At 45.2% G+C, this 14,328-nt stretch overlaps 1 protein-coding gene across 3 annotated transcripts in view; it reads right to left on the minus strand.

Annotated features, from left to right (window-relative positions):
• Window positions 1-452: 452 nt before the first annotated feature.
• Window positions 453-14,328, minus strand: part of FBXO25 (F-box protein 25) — a 60,900-nt gene continuing 47,024 nt past the window's right edge. For 2 of the 3 annotated variants that reach the window (XM_011968605.1, XM_011968604.1), the window contains 3 exons: window positions 11,733-11,915; window positions 7,131-7,274; window positions 1,267-1,600 (listed from right to left, as the gene is read on the minus strand). In XM_011968605.1, coding sequence (XP_011823995.1) covers window positions 1,511-1,600; window positions 7,131-7,274; window positions 11,733-11,915 — 417 coding nt within the window. In that variant the 3' untranslated portion in view covers window positions 1,267-1,510. Of the gene's footprint in view, window positions 1,601-2,561; window positions 2,589-7,130; window positions 7,275-11,732; window positions 11,916-14,328 lie in introns of all 3 variants that reach the window. The other variant, XM_011968603.1, reaches the window with a different exon arrangement.

The raw sequence follows: 14,328 nt of genomic DNA on the forward strand, positions 1-14,328 counted from the left end.
AAAGCCTTAAAATATGTTTGACTCATGATGTTTGACTCATGATGTTGACTACTGGTTTATTGTAAGGAGACGGCCACATTGTTATGTGTGATGATGCTAATCACAGTTATTGATGCTAACAGCGAGACACTCGGGAACCCCAGGATGCTGTGATGATAAAGCCTGTTCCATCTGGGTGATTCTACGGAGCTAATAAAAACCAAGTTTCCAAATAACATTTAAGATATGGTTCTGTTTCTAAAAAAGGTGGGGTGGAGGGGTTGTGAAATAACAGTGGGATACAGGACATTTATGGTTTTATGAAAAACTAACATATATTCATGGAGGCCCCAGGTATTTGCATCGCCTCAGGAGAAACTATAATTTGACAAATAAATGCATTCTTGGCCATTTGTGTCAGTTCACAGAAGTGGGGCTGAAAAATCCAGAATCTTTTTTTAGTCCTATTTATAAAAGCTATAAAAGTATAATTTTATTATGCTTAGAGGAAAAAAAAAGTAGAAATGATTTGCTTGGGTTCCTTGACCCTATTCGAAAATGGAAATATACAACAATGCATTTCTATCCTATGCCTGCTGAGGGGATTTTTCATATTCTTTTCAGCATGCACAATAATCTTTGGGTGGTGGGACTGATTTTCTAATTTTCTAAAATGGACATGCGTTATTTTAAAAACAAAACAATCTTTTAAGGATTTAAATATCAAAATCACTAACAACATTTCTCAGTAGGATGCAAAACTGATGGTTTGTATCAATAGATAAACATCATTTATTACTTTGTCTATTAAAGTAGTTTCAACACAACTGAAGTTCAGACTGCACTGGGCTGTTGCCATCACAGTCCGGGATTATGCACAGACCAGCCCACACCCCGAGCAGGGGTACCCTTGCCAGAACCTGTGCTGGATGCCTTAGGACCACAGAGACCACTGCCCGTTGTTGGGCTGTGTGTGCACAATTCATACCCCGATCCATAAGCCCTAAGACAAGAATGGCTATCATTGCCCTGGGTTCACTTTCTATTCAAAGAGGACTCATCTGGGCACAGCCAATGTAGTAGTTAAAATGCATTTTGAGAAAAAATAAATATTCTGTACAATGTATTTACAAGGATCAACTGTTTTGTCACCCACCCCCAATTAGTATAAAATTGGGAAACTGTAATTTGACAGTTAAGAAGCATATTATTGGCTGTTAGTGTCAGGTTAACAAAGAATGTGGAGCTGACCACCTGAAACATTTTTGAACTATATATATATAATATGCAAAATTTCACATTTTAATATGCTTAGAAGAACAGTTTAAAGTAGAAACGATTTCCTTGGCCTCTGACCTTCAATGATGAAAATGCAACCATGCACTCCCCCTGTGCAGAAGGGCAGTTCTTCCCAAGCTTTCTGGAAGCAGGGGCCTCCCAGGAGCCTCCCCCCACCTCACAGAACACTCACTATGAGCCCTGCACAGACAGCATGATGCACAATCTCCAACAGGGATGGCAGGGGCAACTCTTAAAACTTGAAAAGGTCGATGAAGTGCTGCGGAGACACAGGCGTGAAGCAGCTGTCGGGGTCGGCCGCCGTGCAGGGGTGTCCTGAGTCCTGTGGGGAGGTGGGAGATGGTTAGGAGGGGGCCCACCACCAGCCACACTCTAGTGATGGTGGTTGGGGGGTCGTCAGCTGCTTGTTGACATGGACCCTGGGCCCCACCTCAGAGGTACATGAGAGAGAACTTGGATGAGAATGATCAACACAAGGGCAGCCGCAGCCGATTCTACGCAGAGGTTTTCCATGGAACTCCTGCTCAGGTAGGGCAGGAGACGGTGGCCCCAGGTTAGCCCTCCAGTGCCGAATCTGGTATTGAGTCAGAGGAGCCAGCTGTTGACACCACCCTGCATTGCCCGGGAATCTACAAGGCCACAGAAGAAACCACTGGGGACTTTCTGTCCTCTGGTCCCAGCCATTCCTTTGTCCTGTCCTGTTCCTGGTGCACTTTGGCGCACAGGGTTCCCTCCACCCACCATTCATCCCTCAATCAGCCTGGGCTCCCTGCACAGGACAGGAGCGTGGGGACACATGGCCTCAGCCCCTGAGGCTCCTGCTTGCTCCAAGGGAGCCGGCCATGCTCACATACCTAAGGATCCAGAATTTTATTTAATATGAGAAGCGACAAAAGAAAAATTAATTTTGTGGATGAAGGCTGGCAGAATCTTAGGAGGAACGTAGGTAGACGGGACCAGAGGCCTTGGGGTCAGTGCTGGGTCTCTCCATGGCATGCCCTGGCAGTGCTGCCAATCCAGGTGCTGTGTGGTGAAGTGTTTATGGGCACGTCTAGCATCCTCCCTCAGCACTCAGGTGTTGTTCTGCGAAATATTTCATGAACACTCTCGTCCTTGCTGAGGTGATCAAAGTGGCCACTCAGCCCTGCTCAGGGTCCTGAGAAAGCTCAAGTCAGCGAGAGCTGGAATTGAGCTGGGCAGTGACCAGGATGACGTGCACGAGATGCAGCACAATGCAACGTTTTCATCCTGAACACGGGATGTGTGGCAAGACAGGGAAGTACCTTGAATAGTAAAGCAAGGTGGTAGTCCTTTGAGATCATGAAGAAAGAATCAGGAAGGAATGCAGTGAAGGGAGGGAAAAAAAGGAAAAGATTAGAAAGAGCCAGACTGTAAGCATTCAGGTTTGATTCATATTATTAACGAAAATAACTAAAAACATCAGGTAACTAAATTTGGACAGTACAAAGTTATTTAAAGCAAGCAAACAAGGCATCATCAGATAACCCAAATTCCCAAACTACTTGAAGACAGTCTTAAGACAACATATCTTTACCTTTAAGTCTTTCAAATTGGCAACTAATGAGGCTGCCGTGCTAAATAACCTTCAAAATTATTCACTGAAAAAGAGATGCTATTTCCATGTGCAGTTTATATTAAAATTTTATAAGTTTTTTTGGGGAAAGTTCTGTTATTTAATGTCCAAAGGGTCTGCTCTGTGCTAAATAAGGCACATTAAGTCAATTCCACACTTTAAGCCAGCCCCCACCTCTGACACTTGTTTCTTCAGACCAGTGGGTGTCACTTTCCAACACAAACCCAAGCCTCAGCTGCTGCCCTCCTGTGCTGTCCTCCCCCGCTGGTTCAGGCTGCACCAGCGAAGCGGTTCCCCCACAAGACCAGGACTACCAGACCAGGGAGACCTCATCTTCGATTCTGGCTCCAACTTTGCTCCTGATGTCCACACAGGACTGTGGGGTGAATGTCAGGTGTCCAGACCTCTATTCTGGCAACTGATACACCAAGAAAAAATAGGACATAAAAATGCCAAACGGCTCATCCTGGCTTCCCTGACCCAGCCGACAAGTCTACAGTTTTTAACTGAGGTTTTGTACAGCCAGGAGATAACGCCACCCCTCTCAGTGACCCTGAGTGCAGGGTGCACCAGTGTACCCTCCCAGGGCCATCGAAGTCAGTCTTTGGCTCCAGAGCTGAACTCAGCCCAGTTACTTACAGACTGCGTGAAAGGCTAAGGCAGGTAGAAAAGTTAAAAAAGAACTCCAATATAGTAGAGCCAGAACAGATGGGAAACCAGCTTGGGAGCAGATGAAGCAGCTCCACAGCACTGCTGACTGGAGAGCTCCAGGCTTATGTACTGTGGGAAATGATAAAACACCAGATGCCGACCTGAGACAGATGCACTGTGGTGTCGGCTCATGACCAAGTCCCAGGGCCAGGTAAGAATTTACAGTCACCAACACCCAGTCTCATTTTCTTACTAGCTTTGATATTACTTGAGTTTCTCAGTCAACACAAACTCCTGGGATGCTAAACAAACAAAAAACAAGCAGTAACCCTAACCCTAAGTGCCATTTTCTGAGTACCAGCTATGTGCCAGGTTTCCAGGTGCAGGACTGTTGGACATTCACAGCTCCTCTGTGTGATAGTTCATGGCATCAAACCAAGGCCCTAGGAGGGCAGCAAGCTCAGGAGACCCTGGAGGCAGGTCCAGGTCTGCCTGACTCCAATCTGGGTTTGGCCTACCAGGCCACTCACCTCCGGTTAGCCACACTGATGGAGCAGATGGGAGACAGGGCAAGAAGTACCTGACACCTTCAGGGGTTAAATGAGGAGGGATGGCTCTTTTTGAATACTTCCATGCATGGATTCAGAACTAAAAACGTGGACTGCCTTGTAGAATGATACTCAGTGGGAGAAGCTGTGATGGGGCCATTCACTGTAGCTGCAGTGAAGTGGACATCACAGCCTCCAGGACAAGACATGAACCTCCCAGAACTAAGAGATGGACAGCTCTTTGCTAGGAGAGGCTTGTTCTCAATTTTCGTGACTTGATCAAGTATGATAAGGTTCACTAAATACAAGAATGGCAAAGCAAATTCTTTTGGAAGGCTACATCATCTCTCAATTTTAGAAAATCAGAACTTACATATTTCAGGAAACTAAGGCAGCACATTCTCATACACATGGAGCACCTGTAATCCAAAACTCTGAGATGTTCCAAAATCCAAACCTTTTGAGCACTGACATGATACCACAATGGAAAACTGCACATTAACAAGTACATAAAATTACTAAAACATTGTATGAAATTATCTTCAAGCTCTGTGTAAATGAAACAGATGAAAAAAATCTGAAATCTGAAACACTTCAAGTCCCAGGCATTTCAGATAAGGGAGATTGATCTGTACGGCCCAACAATGCAGAAGCAAAGGAGTGTTTTTCTTTGTTAGTTGCTTAGCAGACGGGGAGAGCTCCAATATTCATAAATGTTGTTCTAAGAAAAACACTATCACATACAAATCTGAAAGCCTTCTACCTCTTCTATGAATGGTATTTTCCCCCATAAAAATATCGTTGCTTTTAATAGTTCTATAGTACAAAACAATCTGCTCAGGAGAAAAAAGAAAAGTAACTCTTAGGAGAAGCACTAACTCAACTTAGAAATTACAGTATTGTGTCCACTCTTACTCTGTGACTGAAGACACAGCCACATGTTTTCAGTGTTAATATTTCAGAGAACAGGTGTCAGTCCTAGAAGGAACTACACAGAAGGGGGGCCCTGTTCCCTCCAGGGTCAGGTGTCAAAGCTGGGTGAGAACCTGGACTTCACTCAGTTGACCCCTTTCCTTCAGTCCACAAGCATCTGCCTGTGGCTTCTACTGCAGACAACTCACCCCCATATTGTGCTTTTTGTGCCATGTAACTGGGGAGAAAAGAATAGAATGAGGGCTCTCTCCTGTATAACCTAATCTTACTGATGAACTGATTCGCTGACCTCACCAAGTTGAGAATAAACTGGAATCAAGATGTTCCCTGCTCTTGAGGGATAATATTCTACAAGACAGTTGTACTACTGCAGAAACACATAACACAACTTGCATCTTTTTAATTTCAGGAAAGACAGAAGTCATACCAAAATATTAAAAATCAGAAATAAAATCTCATATTCATGTATGATGCTGTTTACCTTTGACATACCAAACAAAACTATTAAAATAATACAAGAAAAACACATCTTTACATTCTTTGCTCAATCATGGATTAATTTTTAAAGCCACACTTAGAATAAATGTAATTTGAAATGAAAAGCAGTTGTCTCTTTCCAACAGCCTAGAGCTTGCCTTATGACCTATCTGATAACAAATTTAGATAAATGTAAAGCAAAGGTAAAATCACAACAGGTTACGGTGTCTATCAGGCAAAAGCCTCATCTCCCTAGACCTAGAGAAGGCAAGAGGCAGAGACAGCCCACTCCTGCAAGAGGCAGGGCCTCATCTAGACCAGGGACAGTCAGGGGTTCCCTCCGCAGAGCAGCCGGCAGCTCAGCAGGGTCACTCCAGGACCAGCTTCTGCCTAGTTTCAACACTTTTTTTCCCCTATGGTGAAATCTCACAACATCAAACATGTTCAAATGCAAGGCAGACCATGGAAACATACTCCAGGGTGAAATAATATTAACATGTTAAGAAAGAAGTGGATAATAGCCGGGTGCCATGGCTCATGCCTGTAATCCCAGCACTTTGGAAAGCTGGGGCAGACAGATTGCTTGAGCTTGGGAGTTTTGAGACCAGCCATGGGTAACACGGTGAAACCCCGTCTCTAACAAAAAAAAACAAAACAGACAACAACAACAAAAAAATCAGCTGGGCATGGTGGCTCACCCCTGTGGTCCCAGCTACTCAGGAGGCTGAGGTAGGAGGATCACTTGAGCCCAGAAGTTGGGGCTGAAGTGAGCCGTAACTGTGTCACTGCACCCAGAACTGCGTGGGTGTCAGAGCAAGACACTGCTTCAAAAAAACAAAAAAAAGAAGTGAATTAGTTGGGCATGGTAGCACCTGCCTGTAGTCCCAGTTACTCGAGAGGCAGGAGGTAGAGGCTGCAGTGGGCCGTGGTGATGCCACTGCACTCCAGCCTGGGTGACAGAGCGAGACCCTATCTCAAAAAATAAAAAAGAAAAAAAAAAAGAAATAAGCAGTTATCTCTGACTGTGAAAAACATTCTTTTCAGACATACAGTCTGGATGGTGAGAACAGGAAGTAACTGGATGAAGGGAAGAAACTTGCAGATAAGTAACAATAGTCTTGTTAAGTTCTGATCATATGAATGAGAAAAATGCAGATTTTAAAATCTGGGACTTCTCTATGGATGCTTTTTCTCTAAGAATATGGCTTTGAGAAATGAAGCCTAAGCTGGTCCTGGCCCTGCACAGATGGTGGGGACATAAAGGGCCGAGGGCTAAGTCTGGGGAAACGAGGAAGGTGCACTTGTCCTCAGATGGGCAGAGGGGTCACACTGCAGCCTTCAACCTCAGGCTGGGGGTCAGCAGGGAACCTGGAGCTGCTGCCAGGAAAAGCCAGTGGCCGCAGTCCACCTGCGATGCCCTCCTACATGCTAACTTCTGCAAAAAGGAGAAGCGTTTTGGTTTGCAGCATTTCTGGTTTAAGCCCAAGTTGAATGAACATCTATTCCCCTACCCCAATATTTGGTAAAATATAGCTCCTTAACTTACTTGTAACAGTACTTTCTACTTTCTAGTCTTACACTTAGAATATAAGTGGTTAGTTTCACCAAATTTTAATCCTGAAATTCCAAGAGTGTATTTAAATCAGTACCTTCCAAAAGAGAATGCTGCAGTGCCGACAGAAATGCAGCGTGTCTCCGTACTGCTCCTTCGCTGGGTAATGTTTCCGAAGTGCAAAGTACATCAACTTCCATTCAATATGACCTTTTTCTGAAAGGATCAAATGTCTACAAAACTAAACAAACAAAACCCCATTCAGAATCAGCATAAGATGACTTTCAAAGCATAATATTAGGTGTAAAACTTTTTCATTTTATTTTAGTTTTTAATTTTTTTTAACTTCAATAGCTTTAGCGGTACAGGTGGGTTTTGGTTACATGGATGAACCGTACAGTGCTGAAGTAAGCACTGACCCACCAGGTAGTGTTTCATCCCTCACCCTCCTACCCTTCCCTCTTCTGAGTCTCTACTGTGTATTCTACCGCTCTGAATGCCTTTGTGTACCCATGGCTTAGCTCCTACTTATAAGTGAGAACATAAGGTATTTGGTTTTCCATTCCTAAGTTATTTTACTTAGAATAATGGCCTCCAGTTCTATCTGAAATTATTTTTCAAAGGCAGTGTAGTACATAAAACAATTATTTGAAATTAAACTCACTTGGATTAAATCAATGAGTGACAAATCAAATAAATTATGCTATGCCTGTATAATGGAATACCAAGCAGCTGTTAAACAGACTTAAATATTCCAATCCAGAATAATGTCCATAATATATTAAATTAAAATAAGCTACACACATATTTGATAATGGACTTATATCTAGAATACATAAAGAACACTTAAAACTCAATAATAAAAAGACAAATAACCCAATTTAAAAAAATGGGCAAAGGACTTGCAAAGACATTTATCTAAAGAAGTCACAGAAATGGATGATAACCTCATGAAAAGATGCTCAGAATCCAGTCATCAGGGAAATGGAATGAGACCCACTTCACGCCCACTAGAATGGCTTTAATCAAAAAGTGAAATAATGAGCAGCACTGGGGAGGGGTGGCGAATCGAGAGACCTCACACTGCTGGGGGAATGTGAAATGGCGCAGCCACTTTGCAAAACAATCTGGCAATTCCTCAAAAAGTTAAACAGAATCCACCATATGACTCAGTCATTCTACTCCTAGGTTTATAACCAAGAGAAATGAAAACATGCATCTACACACAAACTCGAACATGTTCAAGGCAGCATTATTTGTAAAAGCCACAAACTTTTATCAAACAAACTAAATGTCAATCAACTGATGAATGGATAAACAAAATGTGGATACAGAGAGTAAGATATTATTCAATCTTGAATGAAGCTCTGATTTATTCTACAACATGGAGTCGTAAGGACATCATGCAAAGGGTAAGAAGCCAGTCACAAGACAACAAATGCCATAGATTCTTCTTATATTACACATCCAGAAAAGGGAAACACAGAGACAGAAAGACAATCAGGGGTTGCTTAGGGCTGGGAATGGTAGCTGAAGGGCAGAGGTTTTTTTTGTTTTTTTGTTTTGTTTCCTGAGGTGATGCTGATGTTTTGGCTGTGTCCCCCGCCAAATCTTGAACTGTAGTTCCCATAATTCCCATGTGCCGTGGGAGGGAGCCGGTGGGAGGTAACTGAACCATGGGGGCAGGTCTTTTCCATGCTGTTCTTGTGATAGTAAGTCTCACCAGACCTGATGGTTTTATAAAGGGCAGTTCTCCTGCACACGTTCTCTTGCCTGCTGCCCTGTAAGATGTAGCTTTGCTCCTCCTTTGCCTTCCACCAGCATTGTGAGGCCTCCCCAGCCATGTCAAACTGTGAGTCTTTAAAATTACCCAGTCTCGGATATGTCTTTTATTGGCAGCGGAGAATGGACTAATACAGATGTCAGTATCCTAACATTGACTGTAGTGATGGCTGATAAAGTGGAGGGTATCTTAATAAAGGTGTTACCAAAAACATCAGTGTTACAGAGTGACCTTCAATTACAGTTTTGAAAACGACCAGTGCACAGCTAGATAAATTAATGTGTATATTTGAGTGCACATGAAAGCCTGAAATGAAATAAAATGCATGGGCTAAAGGAGTAACAGGGATGCCTTGGGGTGGGGGCCTTTAACTTGTTTGCACAACACTGTACTAGTCTTTAAGGCTGTTGCTGCAATGAGCATGTTTTACTTTTCATAGCTAAAAACAATCACTTGTATAACATACTCATACTTCAGTCATGGCTTTTGAGGACTCTAGAAATTATCATGGAGTCAATGAGGAAATCCTGTTTCTAATAAAATTTGAAAAGAAGACTACTTGCAAAATAAAAAGTAGTAGTTATCAGCCTGTTTATATTTAGTATTAATTTCTGTGTCCTCTAGGCAGGCACTGTTAAAACATTAGTTCCCAGAGACTAAAAACAACCATTTGTTGTCTCATTTCTACTTCTTACGAATTCTGTGCTATACCAGTGTTCACGGGGAGAATCCCCTCACATGGTTTTTCTCCTAAATAATGATCTGTGATTTTTCTGAACTCAAATGCAACATCCCACCAGATGCTCCAGTCAAGAGCATTTAGCTGACTTTTCCTTCCATACTATCTTGAACCAGTCCGGTTTTCTCAGGTATCTAGTTTTTATTTTGGGGATGCTTCCTTATCTATGCTTTCTCATAAAAGCTATTTCTGATATGCTTTTTTTTTTTTTCAGGGCCTTAATGTTAGTTACTGACGCCTGAAGAACAGATCATTATTTTCTGATGCTGTGTTTTTATGATTCAGATAAGAAAATGTGTACAAATGAGATGCACCTGCAGGTGCTAATTGCAACTTAACTATTCTAGGATATCAGTGCAGAACAGACGTTTAACTTATTTAAAGCAACTCTTTTAAGAATGGCAATGACCACAGAAATGGCCAAAAGACATCCTTAAGTATGTTTAGGGTCTGGATGTATAAACACCTGCCAGGCACTCTCATTAACGCCTTTTGGGAACAGCTCGGGCCTGCACGTGATAGGGAGTGTCCCAGGGCAAACTGGGAGGCAGAGGGTTCATCCCAGATGACCTTCATTTACCTCTTTTCCTAGGATCTAAATCCTCCCCACAAAAGTCTATCCACCCCCTCCCCCATGCCCAGTGCTGACTTAAAATTCGATCCACTGATTTCTCCTACTCAAATTAATATTGGAATTCTTTTGCTTCTCCCGAACAACTCCACTTGAGACAGTTCTCCCCAAGGTATCCATAACCTCTGCTCAGCTAAATCTCACAGGCTTTTCTTTGTCCTATTAATCTCTCTGTCCATGGCTTTGAGGGTCCAGCTCCCCCCAGGTTCTGAGGCACTTCATCTATCACTCAGCATTGGGGTTGGTGCCCTCACGCCCTGCTCAGGCTGATCCCATTGCCTCCTGTCCTCTCCATATGCATCTGTCCAGGCCCTCGCTCCACATGCCTCTCAGACACACTCCATGAGGCCCGTGTTCAGGCCAGCCCCTTCCTGTGGGAGCCCCCATCCCATCCCATCCCATCCCATCCCATCCCATCCCATCCCATCCCATCCCATCAGGGTCATCTTCTGATGTCTTCCCTGTTGCCCTCGTGCACTTCCTTGCCCATAACTCTTATTTTCCTGAGGCAGGATCCTGATGGATCCTCTTGTATCCACTCCAGCCTAGTCCTCAAACAAGAACAGAAGCTCTTCTGAAAGCTGCAATTCCATGTGCTTTGCTGGCTCCCCTGAGCTCACAGGACACAGACAAAGATTCTTCATGTGGCTTGGCCTCTGCTGTGCTTCCTCACCATCCACCACTCACACACACAGCACCCTCCCCATGGTAGGGTCCTGCTCTCTGCCTAGGCCCTGTCCATTGCCCTGCACTCCAAGGGTAGACTGTGCCCCTCATGAAAGGCACCCAGTCCCATCCTAGGTCTTCACAGTGCTGACCACAGTTCCAATCCCACCCCATGAGGGGCACAACGCGCCTCCCTCCAGCCACCTGCCTTCCCTGGCTGCGCCCAGCCCCAGGCAGAGCAGGTGCCTTGGACATCTGTGGGGTGATGAGGGGAACCCCCAGTTTCTGCAGAGGCCCAGGAACAGGGACCACAAGGTCTCATCGTGGATGCGGAATGAGCAGACCACCCTGGAAAGGCCTCGAGCACTGACAGCAGAACACACCTTATGCTGCCCCACGTGCAATCCCACGTGCAGCAGGCAAAAGGCAGTGGCGGGGCGCGCTGTGGACACTCAGGAGTGCCATCTACCAAGTGCTGAGAGCACTGAGGCACACAGAGGGCGCTTGACTTTTCAAAGATGTGCAGCTTGGTCAAAAGCAGAACTGGAATCTGATTCATCAAATCAGGAGAAAAGGCAGTCAGTGAGCCAGGGACTCTACGCACCTCGTTATCAACGGGAGAGAAAAGAACTCAGCTCATGCTTTGCTGTTCAGTTTTGGGTTATTTTAGAATCATGGTTCTTTTTCAACAGGAAAAATAAACCTTACATTCTGTAGGAGAGAAACCACAGCAATCTCAATAAATTCTGATTGTTCCTGGTTCTTTCAAAGTGGAAAACACTCAGCCATTCTTTCTCTTCAGGTGAGTTTATAGGGTATGGCCCCTAGGCAGAGTCTACTAAACTCCCTGCCTGAGGGGACACTGCTGCATCCCACTCACCTGCTTTTCAGCAAAATGGTACTGACACAGCTTCTTCCACAGCTGTCTGTCTTCACTGAGCATATACAGCGTGGGGGTCACCTGGCCTAAGGTGATGATGTCCCATCCGTCTGAGAACCGGTAGAGGATGTTGTTCAGCATGTGCAGAGGAAGGTCACTGAGGGTGAGGCCATTGTTCACTTGCTGAAAGGAAAACACAACAGCATCTCACTGAGAAGATGGCCAGTGTTTGTTCACACAGTAACTGAAGAGTCAAGCTGGAATGAATGCTTCAAAACATGGCAACACAAAAGCTCTCCAGGTCATGCATTGCAAGGCATCAAGGGGCCTGCATCCACCACCCTGGGGAGGGCTGGAGGAGGAGGGCAAGGGAGGGCTGTACAGGAGGCCAGAACCAGGCTGTTCCTGGGTGAGGCCCCACTGCTGCACCTCCCCATGCTCCACGTGTCTATCAGCATCAGGAGGTCAGTACTCCTCTACGGCATCGAGACACACCTGGAGAAGAGCAGGGTCTGCAGACGTGGCACTGCTGCCCAGATGAATCCAACGCACCACGAGGGCAACATGACACCCATCACCAGCAGGGGGCACGGCCTGCGCCACACCGTCTGGGTGGCCTGGACAGCCCCTGGGCCTTGATGGGTCACAGCTGGTCACCCCAGTGATGAGGGAGGTTGACCACATCATCTGCAAAGCCCCTTCTAGCTTTGTGGGTTTTTTCCCTTTATTGAGGTGTAAGTGATAAATGGACTCTGTCTACACTGGCAGCACGTGGTGTTCTGTGCTTGTATGCGTTATGAACCAATGGCCATAGCCCAGCTCGCTGTCTGTCACCTCAAGTCATAATCCTTTTATTTTTGTAGTGAGAACATTTAAGACCTACTCTTAGCAAATCTGAAGTGAAGGATGTATAATTATTAACTGCAGTCATCATGCTGTGTAGACAACCTCTAGAGTGGACTCCTCCTGCACTACAGAAACCTTTCACCCTCCGTCCAACATCCCCCAACCTTCCAGCTTTACATTTCTATGACTTCAAGTTTACAAACCATTTCTCCCTCACGCACACCAGAGAGTAAATGCAATGCATCTGCCCTCAGAAGATACACGTGTGTGCACGCGCCAGGCTGAGGAAGGGTGGCTGTCCCTGGCCCCGAGAAGTGGGCTCAGTCAGTTCAAAAATTAAACTGCTCTGAGGTTGACCTGAGAAAGCCCTGGGTTGAGTGCATACTGTTTCAGACTTTTCAGGCCTCAGTTGTATCTCAATGATTCCCTTCATTCTCACTAGAAGCACCTCTTCCTGACAGTGGGGTTCCGGCTGTTTGGGCGGGACAGAGGCTACCTGGTCCCGCCTCGGTTCCTGACCTCAGTCTGCTCACCCGCGAGCTTCTGATTTGTATTTTTCTTTTGTTCCCAATAGGTTGATATATGTACTTGGCCACAGGGAGAGCTAGCTTCCTTCTGATGTGTTGTGCCCTTCTATATTCCTGCTGCACACAAAGCACAGTGACCATCTATTTTTGGCTAGAATGAGCTAATTCCGTGAGTTTGGTTCTTGAAATTGCCTGACCTCTGTGGACAGTGGAGTGTAGGGAGAGGTGACGGGGGCACCCGTGCCTTGACACCCCATTTTCTTCTCCTGCTCCCCTATAATGCCCTCGCGATGGAAGCAACTTCCTAGGACTTCAGAATGGAAACTGCTGCAGGGCGCTTCTCCTGCATCCCAGTGGGCAGCATGAGGATGGACCACCAGTGACGCACTCTAAGCCACCTTCACCTCATCAAGCACACTATGCATCTGCCAGACACGAGTGGGGCCTCAACACTGCCTGACAGTTTGTGACGTGCTCTAACATTCTGGACATAATCATGAAGCTTCCATGGACTGCACCACTGCACCGTGTTGTAGGCTATGGAGCTGCACAGTCCAAGAGACATCACTTCCCCAGCAGCCAGCATGGTGCCGGCAGGCTCTCAGCAAACTTCTTTGTTCGTTACTGATGAGTCTGACACATTTGATTCAAGTCTTAGCCTATCCTTCCATCTTTATTGTCTAGCATATGGCAGAGAGCACATAGAAAAGAGAAAATGGCCAGGCTGGGTGGCTCACACCTATAATCCCAGCAACACAGGAGACTGAGGTGGGAGGATCACCTGAGCCCAGGAGTTAAAGCCTGCAGTGAGCTATGATTGAACCACTGCCCTCCAGCCTGGGAGACAGAGCAAAACCCCATCTCAAAAACAAAAACAAAACAAAACAAAACGATAACGTGCATGTAAATTAATCCCCAACTAAAAGTCTAACACTCTCACAAGAATTATGTCTTCCAGGTGCTTCATTCTAATTCCTATTGAGAAAAATTTCTGTAGCAGACAGGAGTTTACAAATATTCTGCTGCTAAAATTACAAAGTTTAAAGGGAGTATGAAGTGGTGGTATGAAGGTAGTACAAAGAAAAAAAATCCTGGATTAGTCATTATAGAGTCTGGTGTGACAACTCGGCATTTGGGATTTCTGGCAGAGTCCAGTTTTACAGCCCTGTTAATGGCTATAACAAGAGGGTGTAGCAGAAATGCCAGCACTTCTCATCCAAACG

The sequence above is a fragment of the Mandrillus leucophaeus genome, unplaced genomic scaffold (assembly GCF_000951045.1).
Source record: "Mandrillus leucophaeus isolate KB7577 unplaced genomic scaffold, Mleu.le_1.0 Scaffold85, whole genome shotgun sequence".
In the NCBI taxonomy this organism is placed as follows: Eukaryota; Metazoa; Chordata; class Mammalia; order Primates; family Cercopithecidae; genus Mandrillus; species Mandrillus leucophaeus.